The sequence below is a fragment of the Talpa europaea genome, assembly GCF_964194135.1.
Source record: "Talpa europaea genome assembly, chromosome: 7".
Classification (NCBI taxonomy): Eukaryota; Metazoa; Chordata; class Mammalia; order Eulipotyphla; family Talpidae; genus Talpa; species Talpa europaea.
The window spans coordinates 118,683,473-118,705,453 of record NC_140074.1 but is presented as its reverse complement, the minus strand read 5'-3'; the positions used below and the strand labels follow the sequence as shown (position 1 = coordinate 118,705,453).

The 21,981-nt window shown below is 59.9% G+C and overlaps 3 protein-coding genes across 5 annotated transcripts; all 3 read right to left on the bottom strand.

Moving 5' to 3' along the window:
- Positions 1-2,110: 2,110 nt before the first annotated feature.
- Positions 2,111-3,547, bottom strand: PNMT (phenylethanolamine N-methyltransferase; the record flags this gene model as incomplete). The annotated part of the gene is made up of 3 exons (XM_084239109.1): positions 2,111-2,552; positions 2,670-2,877; positions 3,346-3,547. The coding sequence occupies 3 exons, from the start codon at positions 3,545-3,547 to the stop codon at positions 2,111-2,113; spliced, it is 852 nt and encodes a 283-aa protein (XP_084095235.1).
- A 1,808-nt stretch (positions 3,548-5,355) lies between these two features.
- On the bottom strand, positions 5,356-6,451 carry TCAP (titin-cap; the record flags this gene model as incomplete). Its single annotated transcript, XM_084238404.1, has 2 exons — positions 5,356-6,096; positions 6,342-6,451. 2 exons carry the CDS (start codon positions 6,449-6,451, stop codon positions 5,721-5,723), a joined length of 486 nt encoding a protein of 161 aa, XP_084094530.1. The 3' UTR covers positions 5,356-5,720.
- Positions 6,452-8,725: 2,274 nt separating this feature from the next.
- On the bottom strand, positions 8,726-18,954 carry STARD3 (StAR related lipid transfer domain containing 3; the record flags this gene model as incomplete). Of its 3 annotated transcripts, none has more annotated exons than XM_084237733.1 (14): positions 8,726-8,830; positions 9,256-9,349; positions 10,441-10,545; positions 10,635-10,714; positions 11,064-11,159; positions 11,292-11,354; positions 12,006-12,098; positions 12,456-12,508; positions 12,734-12,832; positions 13,006-13,123; positions 13,481-13,534; positions 13,656-13,733; positions 14,087-14,164; positions 18,733-18,954. In XM_084237733.1, 14 exons carry the CDS (start codon positions 18,952-18,954, stop codon positions 8,726-8,728), a joined length of 1,338 nt encoding a protein of 445 aa, XP_084093859.1. The 3 variants fall into 3 exon arrangements, with proteins under 3 accessions (XP_084093859.1, XP_084093860.1, XP_084093861.1); XM_084237734.1 differs by having other exon boundaries at positions 12,734-12,845; positions 13,669-13,733; XM_084237735.1 differs by lacking the exon at positions 13,481-13,534.
- Positions 18,955-21,981: the final 3,027 nt, after the last annotated feature.

Sequence of the window (21,981 nt, the reverse complement as noted above, 5' to 3'; positions counted from 1 at the left end):
GTGTGGGCCCAGAATCATGTAACCTGCCCTCCCCCTTGCTCACCCCCACCTGGTGCTCACAGGGCTTGGGGTCTGTTGCGGCCTGGTCTCTCAGCATACGGGGCTAGGAAACCTGCAGCCCCTCTGGTGCCTGGAACTGAACTGGGGGGACCTGTGTTCCTAGCACCTCCAAGAGGAGAGCTGCCTTCTCCTCCTCAGCCTCTCACATCCCCTCACAGCCTGGTGGTTTCCAAACAAAGTCCTTTGGGAGACCAGGTACCACAGGCCTTTGGGGGTACAGTGAGCCCCCTTCTGTTACCCCCCCATGTCCTCCTCCAGGGTACCACTAGGTGGCACTAGATACTCGCTCTTTGGCTGCTCAAGCTTCAGGCAGGTCTTTTTCTTCCCATGGGATCTTGAGGGACCAAGCTGCTGGGGACTGGAGATTGGTCTCACCCAGACTGTCGCCCCCGCCAGGCCCCCACAGGCCTCATCAGAAAGCCCAAGACAGGACTTTTCTGGCCCCTGGGCTGCTGTTCTGACTGGGAGTCTGCACAGGAGTGTGTTGAGGAGTGTGGCCCTGGCCGAGAGCAGAGGGGGATGGTCAGCTTTAGGTATGGGCGGGGAGCAGGTGAGTCAGTGTGGGTTAGTAGACTGTATAGACTGATGTGAGCTGCTGGTGAGTGCAGGCGAATGTGTCACTCCGTGGGGGGACTCTGGAGAAGTGGGGGTTAAGCAACTATATTGAGTACTAATTTTGCTCAAGGCCCTAGGCCAGGCAAAGGGCTAGATTATCCCTACGATCTGGCTTGGGGTTTGGGTCCAAGTTGTACGTGTGTGTATGTGTTCCATTGCCCCCCTCCTTTGCAATCTCATAGGGCCCCCCACAACTCAAAGTCGCCCTCCACAACCAGCCCCTCAGAAGGCAGAGAGAGAAAGGGAAATGGGGATCCTCTAAGTCCTTTCCGGCCTCCCTGTCTCTGCCTATGCATGGTCCGTCTTCCCCTGCCCCAGTGCCCTGCCTGCTAAGCCCCTTTGTGGCTGCCTGCACCTGGGTGGGGAGTGGACTGAGGGAGGAGGCTTGAGGCTGGGTCCAGTTTCTGGCCTCCCCAGAGGCAGGCAGGAGCCACACTGTGGCTGGTAGAGGAGCCCTCCCCACACTGTGGCTGGTAGCCACACCGTACCCTGGTAGAGGATCCCTCCCCACTGCCCCGCCGCAGCCTGAGCACATTCCGCTCCACAAGGGTAGTATGTGGAGCTCCAGAAACTTCCCATCCCATCCAGTCTGTGATTGGAGCGGGGAGTCTGAATTTGTCCCTCCTTAAGGGTAGGGGCGCTATATTGGGACTCCAACCTCAGGGACTTGGGTGGCTTCATTTCTTTTGGTATGAGACTATTTTAAGGTGGGAGAGAAGCAAGGGACATTCCTAATAAACCAATTCTCAGCCTCACGTTACCCTTGTGCACTCATTTGTGTGATCAGGGGATGGAGGAGATGGAGCTGGCAGGAGGCAGTAGAGGGGTGGGCTCTCCCCCTAGGCATGTGGGGGTGGCAGGGCCCAGAGGCTGGAGTAACAGCAGGGCCAGGCACAGCTGAAGTCCAACCCTGGGGTGGAGGGAGAGGAGGGAGCTGGTGCCAGTTCTTGCCTCAAATTTTCCTGGTCTTTGTGCCTAGATTGTAACCCTACTGCCCTGCCATTTCCACTCAGTCTCCTAATGCCCCTCCCCTCGGCCCCGAACTGGCTGCTCACTACCGCTGTAACACTGCTGCTGTTAACCTTTATGAGCTTCACCTGCAGACAGAGTACCAGCACCAGCTGCTGGGTGCGAGGATTGAGTACACCTGCTAAGAGTCTGGCCCACAGCAGATGCTTCATGACCTCTCTCTGACCTTGGCTTTCCTTACTTTGTGAAGAATGGAGCAGAAATCTACCCCCCTGAAGTTTCTGGAAAAAAGGCTAGGGCTCGTAGCTCCCACAACACATGGGTGCTCTGGGCCCTCGTAGCTTCCCAGAAGAGCCCCAGAGAACACTGACACTCAGGAGCAGGGAGTTACGTCTTTATTAGGTGCCACACCAGATACTAGGGAATCTAGGCAGGTGAAAGCACCAGCATTAGCTGTACTGGCCCCTCATGCTCCCACCTTCTTCTGGGCCCAGGCGAAGAAGATGCCCTTGACATCATCCACACCTGTCTGGAGGTGGGCAGGCATGACGTAGGTGCGCAGGTCCCGCACCTCGTAGCCGCTGCAGACCAGGGCCTCCCTCACCTCCTCCTCACACACGGGCACCACCACCAGCCTGACCTCCCCAGCTAGGTACCAGGACTCCTCCAGGCCCCCGATGAGCAGGAGGTGCCCCCCTGGCCTCAGCAGTGTGGTGATGTGGTCCAGGGCCCGCTGGAAGCTGGCCAGGTCCGGACTCACAGACTCCAGGCAGAAGGTAGAGACCAGGGCATCAGCAGGCAGGGGCGCCAGGCTCCCTGGGCCCAGGGGTTGCGGCTGGTGCACGTCAATGGGCAGGACCCGCTTCACCCTGGCTCGAAGCTGGCGCTCCTTCTCCTGCCAAGACTCACTGCGGAGGCAGAAGGCAGGGTCAGGACAGGGCTTACACCTGCGCGTGCTCAGTCCTCAGAGCCCCCACCCCGCCCAGTGGGAAGCCCCCGCCCCCGCCCCCAGCCCCAGCCCTGACCCGTTGCCCTCGATGTGGCAGACGTGCTGGCTGTACTGGCTCCAGTCAAAGGCGCCCGGCTCTTCCCGCAGCCAGAGCCCCAGCTCCCGGCGGTTCACCTCCAGGTAATCTGTCATGGTGATGTCCTCGAAGTGGGCGCAGGCACTGAGCAGCTGGTATATGGTGGGGCCGGAACCGATGTCGATGAGGGTGCGTCCAGACACCTCACCTGGGCAGGGCCGGGGAAGGGGCAGGCAGCCTCTGTCACTGGCTCCCTCGGCTGCTTCCCCGCCCTCTCTCTAGCTCTTTCTGTCTCTGCCTGGAAAGGCACCAGCTCTGGAGTTAGACCAGCCCGGGGTTCCAGTCCAGGCGCCAACAGCTGCCCACTTAGCTGGGAAAAGGGCCGACACCCTCCCACAGCTGCCAGCCAGGCACAGGGAGACCCCGGGCCCGGGCAGTTTGCTCTCCGCGGGCCCCTCTCCCCGGCCCAATCTCTGCCTCCTTCTCCTTCCCACCACCTTTCCTGCGGCCCCCACCTCCCCTCTCCGTCCCCGGCGTCCTGCCTCCCGCCCGCCCCTAAGGAGGAGAGGCTGCCCTTCTCCCGGCGCTCGGCGCCCTCCCGGCTTGCCCGCGCACCGCACGCACCCTGCGGCTCCCTGGGGACGTCTCGCCCTCTGTGCCCGTCTCTGGTGCTCACCGGTGGCAAAGGTCTGCGCCAAGCAGCGCAGCTTCCAGGGCCCGACGCCGTCCGGGCTGCTCAGGTCGCCCCGCGGGGGCGCGTGGTTGTTGCGCAGGTAGGCCCGCGGCTCGAAGCGCTGGTAGGCCGAGGCCACGGCCGCCTGGCCCTGGGCGGGGTCGGGGGCCGCGCCCGCCGCGGGGCTGGGGTCTGTGCCGCTCATGCTGCAGCCCCGGCCTGCCTGGCCCCGCTCCCTCGCGGCCCTTTATCTGCGTCCGGACCCTCCGCGGGGGCGGCGACCGGAGCGGGGAGCCGCCTGGGGCCCAGCGCTGCATCTCCCCTGACCCCATCCATCTCCTTTAGTGTCGGAGCAGCAGCCACGGGGGTGGGGGTGCGGCCGGCACGTCTGTTCCAGGCCCTGCTCCTCGGGGCTCCCTCCGCCCTCTGGTTCACCTGGCCCTGTCCGAGCCCCACTTCCAGGCCCCCCATCTCGGCTTCCCACGCCCACGGGTGTCAGAACCCCCGTTCCTCTTCTCCCGCTCCCCTCACCCCCTTTGTCTGGCACCCGGTCCCTTCTCCTTTGTCCCGGGACCCACTAGCCCCTTCCCCAGAGTCCTGCCCCGAGGCCCAGAGCCGCACCAGGCTCCTCTTCTCTGGGACACCCTTTCCAACATACACCCCCATTCCTTAATAAGGAAAGGGGCCACCCCAAGTTCCCTTCTCCACCCCTCCAGACCTCTCCCGTCCTTTCCTGCCCCACCCCCATCCCGCAGCGCCCCCACACCCGCTCCAGGACACTCTGTTCTGGCCTCTACCACGGTCCCCCCCGGGGCTGGGAGCAGGGCTGGGCCCCTCCCGTGCGATGGCAGCGGCGATAGGGAAGGCGAGCAGGGCTGACGCACTTAGCGGTGGGTACAGCCCGGCCTCCCCTGCGGGCTCTGAACCGCTTATCTGGGTGCAGCCTAGGGCCCAAGGCTCTGGACGTTCCTGCCACGTCGGGGGCTCAGGGCCCAGGCGAGGGCGCCTGGCGCTTGCTCCAGGTTGCCAGGGCCACGAGGGGGCGCAGCCTGGGCTTTCCGGAGCCGAGGCCCTGGGGTCGCAGCAGTCTGCGGTCTCGGAACCCTCTCCCAGCAAACGCTCCAGCCCTCTCTGGGGGCTGCTGCCAACCAAAGTCTGCTGGTCCTGCTTGGTGCTCCGGGTACCAGGTGGTCGAGATGCCAGGGTCGCCCCTCCTGCCCCCAAAGAGGGAAGTAGATTGTGCCCATCTATCTCCGTGGTATCCCTGGGGTGGGACCCCTCCGTCAGGGTGGTGCCCCTCCCCTGGGGGTCAGGTACCAGCCCTGCAAGACGCCCCTGCCTCCTCTGTGCCACCCCCGTCACCATGTTGTCCCAAGGGTAAAGTTCCTCCTTGGGCTCCCTGGGGCATGAGTCACCACGACAGCTGCAGGGGTCACAGACAGGAACCTGACCCTCCCTGTTCTCCCCCCTGCAACCCACTCTGGGCTCCCAGGGCAGGAAGGGTTCTGCCTGTCCCCAGTCAAGGACTGGCTCTCGGGCCTCGCAGGATTCAGAGTTGAGGTAGGTCAGCCCTGGGGGCACTGACCCGGTACACACCCCCAGGCACAGCCAAGGGCAGTCTTGGTGCCAGCCCCCTCCTTATTCTCCAGGAGATCATTTAGACAAACCCTGGATGCCAGCTGGCTTGTTGGGCATTGCCTAATGCCAGAGGGCTGGGCCCAGAGGCCAGGGCTGGAGAGCGGTTAGGGGACAGAGGGGACTGGACAGATAGCCTCCCTGTTCACAGCTGTCTCAGTCACAGCCCCCCCCGCCCCAGCATGGGGCGTACCCACCACCAGCTCTGCCATATTTAGCTCAGAAGCAGGGATTGTTCCCAGAAGCGAGCACCGGGGACACCATGAGCTGGTCTCCATAATCACGAGACAAAAGCCTGGAGTATTATTGAGCATTTATTGCAGCGCTACCTGAGGGTGCTAGGGGCCCCACCCAGCCTCTGCCCTCTTCACGTCCCCCACTCCCTCTCCAAGCCTCCCTCCCAGAGCTTCCAGATCCCCTCACACTTCCCGCCCTTCTCCGAAGCTGAAACTTGGACCAGGGTCACTCCACTTGCCCCCGCCAGCACCTCCTGTCCCTTCGCCCGGGGTTGCAGGTCCTCCGCTGTGCAGGCCCTCAGCTCCCCCGCTCTAGGGCCACCGTCTTTGCTCCCTTCCCTTTGGGGACTCAGGGAAACCAGGCATCCTGGCCTCTGGCCCCCTCTGCCCCTAGCCCCCAGTTCTGGGTAAACTACAAAGCGTCCACGGCCGGCTGCTCTTTTCTGTGGTCCTAGCCGGGGAGGGCCCAGCCCAGGGCGGGCACGGGACAGCCTGTCACGGTCCCTCTTAGCCTCTCTGGGCTTCCTGGGACATGGAGCGGGACAGGGAGCGACGGAGGGCGCCAGGCTTGCTGACAGGCATCACAGGAGGCAGCTGCTTGGTGATCTCAGCCACGTCCTGGCGCTCTGCACACTGGCCACCCAGGACTAGCTCCAGCTGGATGGGGGTCTCCTCGCGTTCCTCCTTGGAGGCGCCCACCTTGGTGGGGGTGAAGATGGGGAGAGGCAGCACCCGCTGGTAGGGCAGCAGGTACTCCTGCAGCCCGCGGCCAAGGATGCCCATTCGCATCATCAACCAGGGGGAGTGCTGCACCAGCGCCTGGCACTGCCCCTGCTGGTGGTAGGTCTCATGCCGCTCGGTGTCCTCCTCATGCAGGGAACAGCTGGAAGGAGAGGGCAGGGGACGCTCAGTTCCTGGGAGCTGGCGCCCTCCAGTCTCGGACGGGGCAGGGGCTCCCTGGGGCTGCCGGGACCTGGGAGCCAGAAGGGGGACTCCACTTCGCTTTCCCCCCAGTATGCACTCTCCTTGCCCCCACATCCAGAAACTTCTCCAGGGCTTTGTGCTCTGACCCCTTAAAGCTGCGGGAAGGTGCTCTAGGGGAGAGGGCGCCAGCAGTCCAGCACTCACCCCTCCTCTGGCCGCCTGGACAGCGTCAGATCCTTCCATTCAGCCCAGAAGGCCTCTCTGCGCTCTTGGTTCTCCTCCGACACCTGGCAGCTCAGCTCCAAAGCGGCCATGGTCACTCCTCACAACAGGGCTCTGCTCCTCCTGGGCCCTTTAAATAACCCCCACCCCTCCTCCAGGGGCTATTTTCAGCCCCTCTGGCGTCAGAGGCTATAAGCAGAGCCAAGGTTCACTGATGGGGGATTCAGCCCAGGGCGGGGGTTGGGGTACCTGGCCTCTAGCTGCCCCCAGGTCAGGGGTCAGACTTTGAAGAGAGCAAGATGCTTTAGAGGGGCCAGGGATCCTCTCAGTGACACCCCCAGGTGTCTGATGCTCCTCAGACACTGTCTGATCCCAGGCACATGTCCAGCCTCGTGCCACCTTGGCACCTGCCCTCTGCCCCGCCCCTTCCCCCTCGCGCAGGGAGGACAGCGGCTTGTCTGTAAACAGCAGGAAGTGCAGGAACCCAGGCCCCTCTGGCTCTGAACCAGGCCTCCCATCCTGCCCCCACTGCTCTCTTGTGCCTGGTTCAAGGGCACACCCCCAACCTGTACCCCTTAACAGAAGGGGCAGTGCAACCAGGTCCTCAGGCATCTGCACCCAAGACCTGGCCTCTGAGCGCCACCACCACAGCAGCAGGGGAACTGAAGTGAACTGCACACTGGGACTCTGGGCCAGCGTTTTCCTTTCCCACGCCAATGGTCGGAGAAGCGGCCTCCCAGGTTGGGCCAGTCAGGGTGGAGGGAACAGGAGGGGAAGTGGACCCCAGACTCCCCACAACGCCCCAAGCAGCAGGAGATGGAATCCAGGGGTATCGACAAGCTGCAGTCAGAAGACCTGGCTCGGGCGCAGAATCAGCCATAAATAGCTGTCACCCCGGGTCAGGCTCTTCCTCTCTGGGCCTCACTTTCCCAATTCTCTGGTCGCAGTGGACGGAGCAGAGGTGCTCCAAGCCCTGCCAGCTCCAACGTGCCATCTGGCAGGGGGCTGGCTCATTCACGGCAGGGGAGGACGGCCCAGCACCCAAGAGCTGCAACTCACAGTGCGAGACGCTGGCACACAGGGTGCAGGCACGGGGAAGGGGGGCAGAAGGACAACAAAGCAAAGGGCAGCAGAAAGGCAGAGCCGAGAGAGCCTGCGGGGACAGCAGGGCACCCGGCAGCTGGCAAGGCCGGCGGGGCCCACCGGGGGCAGACCTGCATCCTCTGCACTGCAAGGGCTTAGAACCTGACAGCTTTTAATCTCGCGACAGCCCGACGACAGAGCGACAGAAGGAGTCTCACTGTCACCAAGCAGGGCCGCTCCGGGCCGCACACCAACCAGCCCGGGATCCCAGCTCCCCGGCGGAGGGGAAGGTACGTGGATCCCGAGAGGCCAAGGGTTCCATGGCCAGACCCCAGAAGTGCCTTAGTGACCCTGAAGACCCGGCCCCCGGGCTGGGCACTGCGGGCACTGCCCTGTTGTTGCCTCCCTCCCCCCATTCGTAGGCTGGAGACCTCAGCCTGACCTCCCCTTCCCGGAGGCCTGCCAGGGGGTGGGGCGTTCCCTGGCCTGTCCTCCACCCAGCTGAACCATTTGGAAGAGATGGGGGTTCCGGGAATCAGCTTTGGCCTCCTGTGGGCTGGGAGGTTGAGAGGGCACGTGAGGGTCTTGGTGGGGGCACCTCCCGGGCGCTGCTGCCCTCCTTCCCTGCAAGCGGCCAGGCAGGTGGGGCTCTCTCTTTTTTTTTCTTGAGTTCATGTGTTTTATTGGCTCAAATTACAAAGCCCCCCCCCCCACACACACACACCAGGAGGCCTGGGGACAGGGAGAGAGCCTGGGAGAGGCACAGGGTCACTGATGGTGCCTCTCACCCCTGCCTGCTCCAGGCTCCCCCACAAGTGCATGTGGAAAAAGGTCCCAGACCCTTGAGATCCTGGAAAAGCATGATGAGAGAGCAGGTGAAGGAAGGGGCTCCCACACCCACCATAACACTGGGGACCAGGCTGCCCTGACCTCGGTCCTGCCGGGGCCCTGTCCTCCCCTGTCCAGTCTTGCAGGGTCCCCTTCCAGATCTCGCCCCTGGGCAGCAGGGGACAGCAGAGCTCCTCATCCGGACACAGGGGTGCCATGGAGACATCAGCAGGGCAGAGCCCCGGAGTCTAGACGCAGGCCCCAGCCACGGCTCCCAAGCACGTGAAGCCTGGGGGCGGGAGGCAGCCAGGGGCCAGGGTGCTCCAGCGGGAGGAGGCCCCTCCCCACTGCTTGAGGCCAGTCCTCTGTGGGCAGCAGGAAACCCAGCTGGCCCCACTCTGGCTCTGGAGGCTATGAGACAGGACCCTGGCCTGCAGGGTGGCGAGGGGGTGAGCCTATGCCCGGGCCCCCAGCTCTCCGACACGCTGCCGCAGGTGAAAGGCAAATTCAAACATGGTGGCTGCGAGGCTCTGGTGGATGAGGTACCGGGGAAGGCGGCCCTGGGGGAAGAAGTTCCAGGAGGGTTCACCCTCAGCAGGGGTCCCCCCTCTCCAACTGGTGCCAGCAGGGGGTGCCCTGGGCTGGACTGCAAGTGCAGTCCTGGAAGGCAGCCCAGGCCACTGTCTCTCCCCAGCCCTGGCAGGAAGAACATGCTGTACCAGGTCTTGGCACAGGCCACACAGACAGACCCAGAGCTGGGAGGGGCTGGGATGGCAGCCAGCCAACTGTCTGGGGGCCTCAGAGGTCAGAGGTCAGAAGGGGAAGCCCAGGACCTCTAGAAGCTCAGGGTGAGAAGACCACCTGCATATTTGCTCCAAATTTTAGAGTAAGGTAGAGAGTAGGGGAGGCCCTGTGCTGGCAGGGAGTCCCTAAGGTCACATAGTGGAGGCCCCTCCACGCAACCAAGCAGCCCCAGCACTCCCACCTTGAGATCTGTATTCAGGATCCAGATGAAGGTGCAGACTCGGGGGTTACTGGTCGACTTGAGCACGATGAAGCCCCCTGGACCATTCTCTCCCCTAACGAGAGAGCAACCATTGAGGGGAGCTGGGGACCAGACAAGGCTCCTGACCCCTCCCAATCTCTGGCCCATCTGGGATGGGAGGTGGAAGAGGGAGGTGGAAGAGGGATGGGAGGTGGAAGAGCTGCCGTGCTGGCCTAGGACCCAACGCCTGCCCGAGCAGGGCCCAGACAGGTGACCCATGGGCCACAGGATGCAGTCTTCCACCCCCAGTCACCATGTGATGCTTGAGTCCTCCTACGACAGCCGGAGATGTTTGCACAACCCCAGTGGTAGGGAGCACCACCTTCCCCTCAGCCGCTCTGCCAGGGACTCACGGGTCAGCCCGGGTTGTGGGCCTGAGCTGGGCAGATGCAGCCACCTCCACCCAAGCCGGGGAGCAGTGCAGCGCTGGTGGACTCCAGGAGGGGGCGCCTCACAGGAGGCAGTCAGGGCCTGGGCTGTCTGAGTCACAAGCCATGGCCATTTAACTTGGCCAGGACTCCACTGAGCACCCTAAATCCACTTCCTAGATAAGGAAGTTAGCACCGGAGAGAAAAGAGCTTGCCCTTCACCCAGCAAGTCTGGTGGTGCTGAGCCCAGAGCCCCACGCAAGAGCAGAGCTCTGTGCAGAACTGCAGAAGGAAGAGCAGAGCGTGCGGGAGGAGGCAGCCTGCAGCCCTGCAGCCCTGCACCCTAAGATTAGACAGCAGGCAGTAGGCAACCCGAAAGCTCCTCTCCTTGGGAGACTTCTGAGTGCTCTAGGAGAAAGACAGGCAAGGTGATGGGGAAAGAAGAGTGAAAGGGACCAGTCTCCTCAGGCAGGCAAAGCTCCAGACTCAACTCCCAGCCTCCATCCCCAGCCCAGGCCCTCCCTGGGGCAGCCCCCCAGCCTGATGGCGCTTCTGGCCATTATTCCCCAGCCTCTGGCAGACAAAGCAGCAGTTTTGCAGAATTAGGGGCTGGGAAGGGCAAAGCCCAGCAGGAGGGGGGACAGGGAGGCGGCCTGGTCAGGAGAATGCACTCAGCTGTACGCACTGGACCCGGCCCTGTTCTCACGGCCAGCAGGGGAGGGGCTGGCAGGGATGCCATGGGCAAGGAGAGGCTCACCTGACATATTTGTGTGATGGGGGCTTGGCACAGTGGGTGGTGGCGATGCCTGATGACAGGTATCGATCCCTGCGCCTCTCGATGCGTCGGACATTCACGAAGTCCCTGGGTGAGGAAGGGTCAGATCAGGGGGTGCAAGCCTGAGGTCCAAGGGCAGGGGGCCTGCTGAGGAGGAGGGAGCTTGCAGTACCCACCTGGGGGAGACAACACCACCTGCAGCCCCCGCAGACACATCATAAGAGATGAGAGTGTTGTCTTCTACTCGCTGCAGAATCTGTGGCCGTCAGGGAGACATGAGGTGGTGCCCACCCCAGGAACACTCCAGGGACAAGGTCCCAGCACCCCAGGAAACCTCCAGGTCACCCTCCTGTCTACACAGGTCCCTTTACTAAGACCCATTCCCATCAACAGGCTCTGTGCCGGGCACCCTACAAATGCCCCCCTTCCCACCTTCTGCCTCACTCTAGGAGCCACACTGTGATGAGCATCACCCCCATTATACAGATGGGGACGCTGAGACAGAGCAGTTCAACCTGGGTCCCTGGGGGTAAGTGGTCATGCTGATCCTCTATACGGCTCTGCCTCTGCCCGGAGAGGTGGCCAGCAGGGCCCGGCCCGCTCACCTGGCAGGCGGTCACCGTCTTGTTCCACAGCACCATCCTCTCGGGCTGCAGGATCACCTCCTGGTACACCAGCTCCGCGGGGCAGGGCAGGAAGGTCTGGGCGGTGGATGGGAGGTTGGGTGGTGCCAGGCACCAGCTCTCCCCTCCCGATGGGCAACCTGCCAGAGGCCTCTTCCAGGAGTCCCCGATAGAGCGTGAGGCTCCGGGACACTCGCCTCCCTCACTCACCTTCAGGATGTACGTCTTGCCATGAAAGGGAACCTCGATGGTGTACACAGTGTCCCCATATTCCTGTGGAGGGACAGGAGCATGGCAAGGAGGCAGGCACGTGGCAGGGGGAGGGCGTGGGGGGGTGGGCTGGTGGCGCAGGAGTGGGTGACAGGCAGGGCAGGTTTTTAACAGCTCAGGGTAGAAAACTTCAGGAGTTTGGGGATGTGTGCACAGCCGCTGAAGGACAGTGTGCGCCAAGGAGAGAAAGGCTTCGGGTATCAAGTTTAAAGGCAGGAGCACAGCTGTGGCCGCAACCTGGGGAGTGTGTCCCCGGGCCCAGGAGGCTGCCAGAGGCACAGGCCAGAAAATGAAGGTACGAGCAGGCCTCCCCTCTACTTTCCAAGCTCGCTGCAATCTTTTCAGATAATGTTGTTTTGATCATGAAACAAAACACCGGACACGGGGCAGAAGCTTGGCTTCCCCTTCAAAGCTTGGAGCCAGGGAGCCGAGCAGCAGGGCGGTGAGGATGGGGGGGGGGGGGGGGAGCAGGGGGAGGGGCAGTGCAAACAGTCAATCCAGCCCGCCTCCTGCAAGAGGCCAACCCCAGGCCCCTCTCCTGGGGCAAGAAGGCAGTTCAGACTCATACAGCCCTTGAGCTATTTGTCAGGCCTCAGAAAAGGGAGCAAAAACTCCTAACACGTGGGTGGGTAAGACGGTAGAGAGGTTTCTTACGTTATTCTTCTCGAACTTCCAGTTCTCCTCCTGGGCCAAGATCTGGTCCACCACCGCCGTGGCCTCTTTGCCCTGGCGGATGTACTCACGATCCTGACCAGGGATGGGAAGCAGGAAGGGGTCAGTCTGGGGCCTGCACCCCACCTTGTTCCCGGCCCATTCTTTCCCTAGATACTCCACGCCCCTCTCAGACAAGCCTAACCCAGCCAGCTCGGACTCCAGGCTGGACTCCTGGGCCCTGCAGGGTGCCTGGGGCCAGAACTACAGCTTGGAGGCTCCCTGTGCGTCGGCATGAGGCCGACCAGAGACTGACTGGCAGGGTGGATGCTCAGATGGGCACTGATGGGCATTCAGGTGGCCTGAGGTCTACCTGCCCACCCTGGCCGAGCCCAGCACCGGCCCTTCCCCTGAGTGCTCACTCTAGTAGGATGGGGGTGGGCAGCCAAATACCTGGGCAGAGAAGCTCTTCTTCCCAACTTCTTCATCTGATTCATTATCAGACCCTGCAGAAAACAAGCAGGGATGACAATGGGAAGGGGCGGGAGAGTGTGGGGAGGCAGAGGGGTTCGGGTTCGTGAGTGCAAGGATGTGGGGGGAGAAGTGTGTGTGGGAGAGGGTTGCTGGCTTTCCCCAGGGAGCTGATAGAAGAACAGAAAGAACAGGCCCAGCCTACCCAGCTCCTCATAGAGCCCCTCCCTGAGGCAGCTTCCCCCACCATCAGCCCTCACCTGCAAAGGATTCGGGGGGTGAATAGAACTGGCCCTCGGACAGAGCACCAGGGAAGAGCAGAGGTCCTCGGGCAACAGCGGCCTGGGCAGCAAGATACCCTGGGGGAGCAGACACAGGAAGTTGCTGTCCCAAATCGAGGACAGCACGTTCCAGCACCCCCACCCCAGGTCAATTGCTCAGAACTGCCTCGAAACTGATCCTTGTGCCCAAAACTCTCGTCTCTTGGGGCTGGGCTGGCCCTCACTGTACCCCCTTGTGCCCCAGCACTCACATCGCTCCTCCTCGGCCTCTTGGGGTAGGACTTTGAAGTCAAGGAACCAGGTCTCCAACCAGGCAAGGACAAAGGAGACGATGGGGAGCAGGTAGCCAAATGCCCCTTTGGTGAGCAGCTGTGGAAGGAGAGGGCTAAGCGCCATGGCAGGAGGGTCGCCCAGCCCAATGCCCCCTCCTCAGGCTACTAGCTCTGGCATACACCCCACTCCTGGCACCAGCTGTTTGGGGACCCTCGGTGACACATGGCTCTAAGATGGATTAATGAATTCTACAGCACGATAAATTCTGTTCTTGGGGTTACAGGGAGTAAGTGGGAGAAAGCAGTGAAAGGATTCCTCGGAACTATCCAAAGAAAGCCCTCTCCCTCGCCCCTCCCGACAACAGGGACAGACACCCAACAGAGAATGCTCCCTTAGGAGAGGCCCAGCCCTCAGGCCTGATGCCCACCAGACCGGCAGACCTGAGCCACTGACCTCAGATAGGATGACCTTGACAATGAGGAACGCACTGGACACCAGCGTGGTGACCTGCGCAGGAGGGAAAGCGGTAGAGAGGGAGAACAGAGGCTGGGGCGTGAGTCCTCCTCCATCCCATCCCCTGCGCCAGCCCTGCCAGGCCCAACAGGCTGCCAGGAGAGTGGCATCTTACCGCAATCACCCACCAGTGCCGGAGCCGCAGCAGAGCGTAGCCCAGGAGCAGCCCCGAAAAGCGGAAGAAGGCCAGGACCTGGGGGTGGGGAGCGTCGAAGATGGGCCAACGCCCTGTCCCCCTGCTGCAGGCTGACCTCTCCCCGTCCCTCAGCACCCCCCCCACCCCAGTGCCTGACTGGGGAGATGGCTGAGTCAGTGTTTCTTTGGGGGTGATTTGGATTTCCCCTCCTCAGATAGGGTCCTTTCTCCCCACCCCACTGGGGTGCTCTGCAGATGGGGCCTCTTTAGGCACCTCTGAAGACTGGGGGGCACCCTGAGAATGGGAACCAAGTCTCCCTGACCAGACACAATGTGTGTTGCAGAAAGAACTGTCAGCCCTGCTTCCTCTCTCCCCCCAGTGCCCTCCCAGGGTCCTGTGAGGCCACTTACAAAGATGTCAAAGAAGGAAGTTCTAAAGCGGTAGTGGATGATCTCCTCTTCCAAGTTCTTCCGAATGCCTGTGTTAGTCTGGAAAAGGAAAGCACAGGAACAGCGCTCAGGTAGAACCAAGTCCCAGGGGCTGCCCCTTGCCTTCTGGAATGGGGAGCAGGTAGGGGAGAATGTGGAACTTGGAGGAGAGACTGGAAATGCTAAGCCACTGCCCAAGGAGGCCCCCAAAGCACCAAGGAAAGCAGGCAGGGGCCTGAGACCCCAGGCACAGTGTGGTTCCTCTGTGGGTCCACAGCCCAGAGGCAGGCTGGGCTCCAGCACCCAGGCTCGTGGGCACCCTGCCCAGGAAGGTCTAGGCATGAAGGAGCCTCGGGTGGTGCAGATAGGTAGGGCTGGCAGACAGTGTGCTGGGAGCCTGCTCTCACATGATTTCTTCTCCCTCCCACCACTGCCGTGTTCTATCTTCCCGGCCAACCATCCATCTGGGGTGAGAAGGGCTAGGGGTGGGCAGCGGTGTCAGACAGAGCCTCAAGTGGCAAATCAATCGATTAGGTTTATGCTTAATGGACAGAATCCATCATGCTGCTGGAGAGGATGGTGTAGCAGACAGTAAACAGATATGTCCTTGCCTTTGTCCCCACCCCAGACACCCACGATTTTTTACAGGGATCCCTGAGACCTTGGCCTGTACTCCAATGTCCAGGGATCTGGAAAGCGAGGGGGCCTAGATGGACACTGAGAACCAGACTGCAGCCTGACTCCTCAGGAGGAATGGGGTAGCAGGCCTAGGCTTCTGCAGGTGGGGTGCCAGTACCCCTAAACAAGGGAGGACACAAGGGAACCCCAAGAAGAAAGACCTGTCACAACCATCTAGACTGGAGCTTCCAATTTCTAGCAGATGATCCAAATTTGGTGGGGAGGGGATTGAAGATAAGGGTGTGGATCTCAGGTGAGCTGAGTATCTGGAGTTTATATAAAGCTTCCAGAAGATTCTGATGCTCAGGGCAGGAGCCAGCAGTATGGACGGCATCTTCCCTGACACTCAAGCTCCCCTGCATTCCCCTCTGTGTGCCTCTATCTCAAAACTACACTGAGCCCCACAAGTCTGATAACCCTACCCCCGCTGTGGCGTGACACCCACCGCAGGCTAGCTCGCCTCTCCACTTACCCCCAGACGGCTACCTCTGGGCTCTGCAGCCCTTCCCGCCCTTCCCACCCTTCAGCAAAGGCAGTCATCTCCATCCTCTGCTCTTTTGTCCTTACAGAGAACTCTCCCACCTCCTGCACTGGCTGCCTCAGGGCTCAGAGCAGCAAGTTCTGCTCCCAGCTTTGCCAGGCTCTGCTGGGGTCCTTGTCTCCACTGGACAAAACACAGTCTGGTAAAGAACTAAAATTATATATGCTCCAAACTATAAAAATGAAACTGTAGGGCCTCCCTGGTGGCGCAAGGGGTTAAGCACTACACTCTGAAGCAATCGACAGCCTCTGCAGCACGAGTTCGATCCCCGGCCGGCCAAAGAGAAAGCCACATGGCGAAGCAGACCTCGCCTGTCTCGCCTGCTGCTCCCCTCAGCAGTGTATTTCAGTCTGCCTGTTCTGTTCCCCACTCTGTCTCTGGTGAATCCTCTCACCCCCCACATCTCTGGCCTGTACCCCAGCTCTTGTATGCATAAATAAATAAATCTTAAAAAAAAAAAAAAAATGAGGGCCTCCCCGGTGGCACAGCAGGTTGAATGCAGAGCTGTGAAACTGTCCACAGCTTCTGCATAGCCGGTTCGATTTCCGCACAGCTGGGGAGATTCCCACATGGTGCGACAGACCTCTCCTGTCTCGCCCGCTGCTCCCCTCAGCAGTGTATTTCGGTCCTTCTGCCTGTTCTGCTCCCTGCTCTGTCTCTGGTGGATTCTCTCACCCTCCCACCTCTGAGTGCTTGTATAAATAAATACATCTTTAAAAATAAATAAATAAATAAATTTAAAAAAATGAAACTGTGAACTTGAAAATTAATAAAAATTTTCAAAATGTAATTGTCTGCCAAGTAAAACATTATACTAACTCTACCAATTATCGACTAATTGTCTACCAAGTGAAATATTACACTACTATGAAATCCTGCATTCTGAAGCTTTGCGTTACATGTGAGAGCAATGTGGAGGTCGGCTGTTCTTGCTGGGCAAGAATCCCCAAGTATGTGTGTGACTCTGAGCTACTACAGCCAGTTCAGCCAGGTAATTTCAGAAATAAAATAATCAAAATTTTTTTCACTGGGGCCTCCCTGGTGGCCTAGGGGTTATGTATTAGCACTATCACCACAAAGGTCTGAGTTCAATCCCTAGCCAGGGAGCTGACCCAGCCAGGGAGCAGCAGCCCTCTCCTGTCTCCCTGCTGCTCCCCTCAGCAGTGTATTTCTGTACATCTGCCTGTTCTGCTCCCTACTCTGTCTCTGATGAATCCTTTCACCCCCACACCTCTGGCTTATACCCCAGTTCTTCTACACAAAATAAATAAAATAAAAAAATCTTACAATAAAGGAATAATTCTTTACAAATTTTTTTTCCACTTTTTTTTTTAAAGATTTATTTATTTATTATTTATACAGGCACTGGGTACAGTCAGAAGTGCGGGAGGGTGAGAGAATTCACCAGAGTCAGAGCGGGGAGCAGAGCAGGCAGAAGGACCGAAGTACACTGCTGAGGGGAGCAGCGGGCGGCAGGAGAGGTCTGTGCGCCATGTGGGACCCTCCTCCGGTGGCCGGGGAGCAGCCGGGGATCGAACCGGCACTGCAGAGGCTGCGGGCAGCTTCGCAACCCAGCGCTTAAGCGCTGCGCCACCAGGGAGGCCCTTTTCCACTTCTTTTCTGGTAAGAAAATATGTGTTGAATAAGGGATGTGGGTGACATTTAGTGCCTGCTTTGATGTTGGATGGGATCTTCAAAAGGAAGAAGGCCTGGGCCTCCCCGGTGGCGCAGCGGTTGAGCGTGGGTTGCGAAGCTGCCTGCAGCCTCTGCGGCGCCGGTTTGATCCCCGGCTGCTCCCCGGCCACCGGAGGAGGGTCCCACATGGTGCGCAGACCTCTCCTGCCGCCCGCTGCTCCCCTCAGCAGTGTACTTCGGTCCTTCTGCCTGCTCTGCTCCCCGCTCTGGCTCTGGTGAATTCTCTCACCCTCCCGCGCTTCTGACTGTACCCAGTGCTTGTATAAATAAATAAAAAATAAATCTTTAAAAAAAAAAGGAAGAAGGCCTGAGACCTTGGGAGCTCTCCTAAGGGCCTGACACTTGCTGGGTCTCAACTTTTTCATCAATAAGGTGACCTGAAGATGATCCCAGCGGCCAGGACTCCATCTCACTGAAGGTTCAGCTCAGCCTCAGGGCACAAAGGACAGTCACCCTCAGAGTTCAGCCTCACCTCTGGCCCAACATGCCCAGACCAGTGTATCCTCTTCACCCTGACACCGGCCCTCTCTGCCAACTCCTCACTCCTTTCAACAAAGGCATCATCTTCCAATCAGACCTGGACGAAGGGCACCTGCCACCCAGAACTCTGCCCCACTTTGCAGGAGGAGAATGAGGGAGCAGAGTCTCTTCCTGAAGCTACACAGTAAATATGGAGGAGGAGCTGGGACTGACTGAACCTGGGTGCCCGGTTCTAGGGGCCCTGCCTGTGCTCAGGCCCTGCTCTGCCCTGTCAGTGACTGCAGATCACGTGCCACTGCCAGCTGGCAAAGCTCTGAAGGGGGATGAGGGTGCAAACCCTGCACTGAGAGGCAGCTCTGTCTCCAGGCTGCTAGGCAACATCCTAGCAAACCCTGAGAGTCAACTGGGGGGTACTAGAAGTGTCTTATACGGGGAGGGAGAGCTGGGAGCCAGTGGGAACTGGGAGTTTTCATTGCTTTGATCCCTACTGTATCCTCTGTTTTTAGCACAATGCCCAGGACACAGTAGGGCTTCAAAAAATGTTAGATGAGGGCCTCCCCGGTGGCGCAGCAGTTGAGCTCTGGGCTGCGAAGCTGCCTATAGCCTCCGCAGCACCGGTTCGATCCCCAGCCACGGGCGAGGGTCCCACATGGTATGCAGACCTCTCCTGCCTGCACCCACTGCTCCCCTCAGCAGTGTATTTCATCAACCTGTCTGTTCTGCTCCCCACTCTGGCTCTGGTGAATTCTCTCACACTGCCGTGCTTCTGACTGTGCCCAGTGCTTGTATAAATAAATAAATAAATAAATGAATGAATGAATGAATGAATGAATGAATGAATGAATAAATAAATAAATAAATAAATAAATAAATAAATCTTAAAAAAAAAAAAAAGTTAGATGAGTGAATGAATGGGCCAGAAAGCAATGCAGGGCAGAAAGAAGACAAAGGTTTCAATAGCTCAACCAGAGCCCACAGGCCCCGCCTCTCTCAAGAGTGTCCACTAGGGGGCAGTGTGGCCAGCAGTCAGGAGAGCTCTGGAGCCAGAGGGTCTGGGGTCAAACCCTGCCTCCTCCACCTGCTTGCTCAGTGAGGCTTTGAACAAATAACCCAGTCTGCCTGAGCTCCATTTTCCTCATCTGGAAGATGACAACCACCCCACTGGCGAGGGAGCAAGGCAGATGGAGTAACTGAGGCCCAGGTGATGGCCCCCTTGCCAGGAGGCCTCACTCACGTTCAGCTCGATGATCCAGAGCAGGGAGATGAAGAGCAAGTCGAAGGTGACGAAGAGGCAGAAGGTGCGGCGGACATCGGAGATGGCGCGGCGCGTCTCGGGAGGCGGCAGGAGGAAGTGTGAGGAGAGGCTCTGGCTGTGGGACAGGGAGGAGCTGAGGGAGGCCACAGCCGGCAGGCTGCGCTCCAAGTCTCGGGTCAGCTCCCCCGACAGCTTGTTCATTCTGGTGGCCCCCACAGCAAGGCGGGGAGGGTGTGGCCTCAGCGGAGGGGCTGTGGGGAGACAAGAGGGCTGTGAAGTCAGGGCCTGTAGGTCCCGAGAACCCCAATTCCTCACACTCAGCCCCTTGGGACCCCATTTGCTCCCAGACACATCAGCTCGCATCCCTGTCCCAACCCCACAGCTCAGAAGTGTGCTCTCTGCCCCAGTCCCTTCCAGTGACTCAGGCTGTGGGGTCCAGCATCCCTGTCCAGCTGTCCCCCTTACCCACCCCACCGCCTAAAGCCCAGAGGCCCCAGGTTCACCAGGGGAGACATGGGTGCTCCCCGATGCCTGGGGGCACAGTCTGCTCCCTGCCAACCCCAGCCCAGGGGAGTTCAGCCTCTGGTCCAGTCAACAGCCTCTCAGCCTGCCCCCACCCCCAAGAGAAGAGGGCCCCAAGCTCTGTTCTTTGTTTTTCAAGCACAAAGCCACATTCCCTCCCAGCAACCAGCCCTACCCTCCCACCCCCTTAATCCATGGCAACTGGGAGGGACTTCCCAGAGCAGTGTCTGAGAGTTTGCGCTGGGACAGTGGTATAAAGAGAGGATAGCTGGGTCCCTTCTCTCTAGATACCCCACCCCACTACACCCCCATTACCCCAGATGCTGCCTCTCTCACCCTGCAACAACAGCTTCTCCACACAACAGTCAGAGAAAGAGTTTCAAAACATAAATCGCATCCTGCCATTCCTGCTCACAACACCCCAAAGCCGCCCACCCACTGGTCCTAGGACAACAGCACTCCCTCCGGGTGTCCTTACCAAAGGCCCACGGGTATGGCACTGCCCGGCTCTTTCCACAGCTCCTCTGAGGAGGCGTACCCCTCTTAGCAGCCCGGGCCTTCCTCTTCCTCAAGTCCCTAAATGCAGCAGCCTGGTCAGACCCAGCCCTCTGGGCTGAGTGGAACGCTCTCCCTTTTCAAAGGGCAGTTCCATAGTCCCCTCCACGGAGACTTCTGCCCTCCTGTCCTATCAGAACCAGATTCTATGATCGGGCTTTGCTTTCTGCAGGGAACTCAGCAGCATCTGAAGTTCTCTTATTTATTGTTCTGTGCAGCCCACCCCCACTCCCCCCAGTGTAGGGCCTTCATCTGACCTGGTCACGGCTCCCTCCCAGCACCAAGCACAATGCCTGGCACCTAGTAGGTGCTGAGTAATTGCTCCGAGGCCCTCAGCTCTGTATTAGGCAGCAGAGGGACAGGGTAAACCCTAATGAGAGTAAGAACTGGCCGGGCCCAGATCCCCACTGCTCACAGAGCAGCAAGGCCTTGTGTCAGGTCCACATGGGCAGGGACGGCTCCTCCTGTTTTACAGATAACACTCCACTGACTCCGGGCTCAGGGCAGCAAATGGACTTAACCATCCCTTAACTGCCTGAGACAACCATGTGGCTGAAATTTTCATGAACCCAAAGATGGGCCACCCCCACTGCCATGCAGGGCCCCACTGAAGGTCTCTGCTCCACTAGTTTGCAGACAACAGGCCCAAAGAGGCCCTGTTCCCCGGAGGGTCCAGTCCAGAGCCAGAGAGGTGCTGACTCAGCACAGGGGAAGTGGGGCCTGAGCTTCTAGGCTCCATCAAGAGTCTCTCTGAGTCCTCCCAGATTTGGGGGCCAGTGGAAGGGAAGCCCTAGATGTCTGTCTCCAATCCCAGAAAAGTCAAGGTCTAACCATTCCCCCCTCCTACCTCGCTCGCCGTCCCCTCCATACCTTTGCTGTGTCAACTACGTTCCAGAGCCCCCTTTAAGCTCAAGCCCCCTTCAAGCTCCGAGGTCCAAAATAAACCCCCAGTTGGGTCCAGCAGGAGATTCTGGACAAGCCAGCTCGTCCATCCCTCTGCCTCTGTGCAGGCCCCCATGGATAGGAGCCGACTGTTCTTAGCAGAGCCACCAGCCCAAGGCCACCCCCCCAATACCACATTCTCAGGACCCCCATGAAAAGCTGATCCGGAAGGTATTGAAGGAAAGCTAGCCGAGTTCTGGAAGGAGGCACTCAGAAGGGCTGTGACAGCCGTCGGCAGCGGGACCCCACAACACCCCTCAACTGGACCCGGTGCAGACGGCACACCCAGCGCATCCCTGTGTGGCAGGGGCAGCTCCAGGCTGCTGACATTTCTGTCTGATGGCCTCTTGTCTCCTGCCAGCCTGTCCCCACCTCTCCTCTTTTCTGTCTCTTTCTTTCTTACGGAAGGGTCCTGTGCCCTGCGCCACGTCTGGCTCTGGGTCTCGCCTCTCCCTCTCTCCCATTTGTGAGTGTCCTGCCCCATCACCTCTGCCTGCTCCATTCCCCCTGCTTCTCTCTCCCTCTTTCCCCATGGGCAGGGCCCTGTGCCGCCTTCCTCCCAGTCTGCTCCATGTCTGTCTGTCCCTCCAACTTGCTCCCTCCCTCCCTGGGGACAACACTTGGGTGGCAGCAGCTTGGGTGTGAGACGCACTTGGAGTGGCAATGGCACCGACACTCACACACCCAGACATCCCTGTTGAGGCGAGAGACACAGATGGGGGCTGAGAGCAGAGGTGTTGGGGAGCCTGGAGAGCTGCAGACATGGGGTGTACAGGAGTCAAGCACGGGCAGGGGGGAGGTTCTGAAGCAGGGGTGGGGCGACTGGCCAAGAGTCACAGGGGGCTGGCCACAGGGGAGGCGCCTCTCGTGCCCTCCCTGGGAAGCAGCGAGAGCTTCTAGAGAAGGAGCAGCGGTGGGGAGTCACGAGACCGGAGGCCAGACTGGGCAGGGGCTCCGAGACTCTAGCCAGTCCTCACCCAGCCTCTGTTTTTCTACCTGGGAAAGATGTCAGTGGTTTTACAAAATCCCCCTTTTCAAAAAAGGGGCGCTTAAGAGAAAGTAAAACCTTCCATGGAGCCGAGAAAACACACGCAGGAGCCGGGGAGCTGGCGCAGAAGCCGGCACCCTTCCTGCAACTCCAGGGTCGCCAGGGCACTTCCTTGCGTGCTCTACACCACTGCTCACTCATCCGACTCCAGGGGCCTCTGA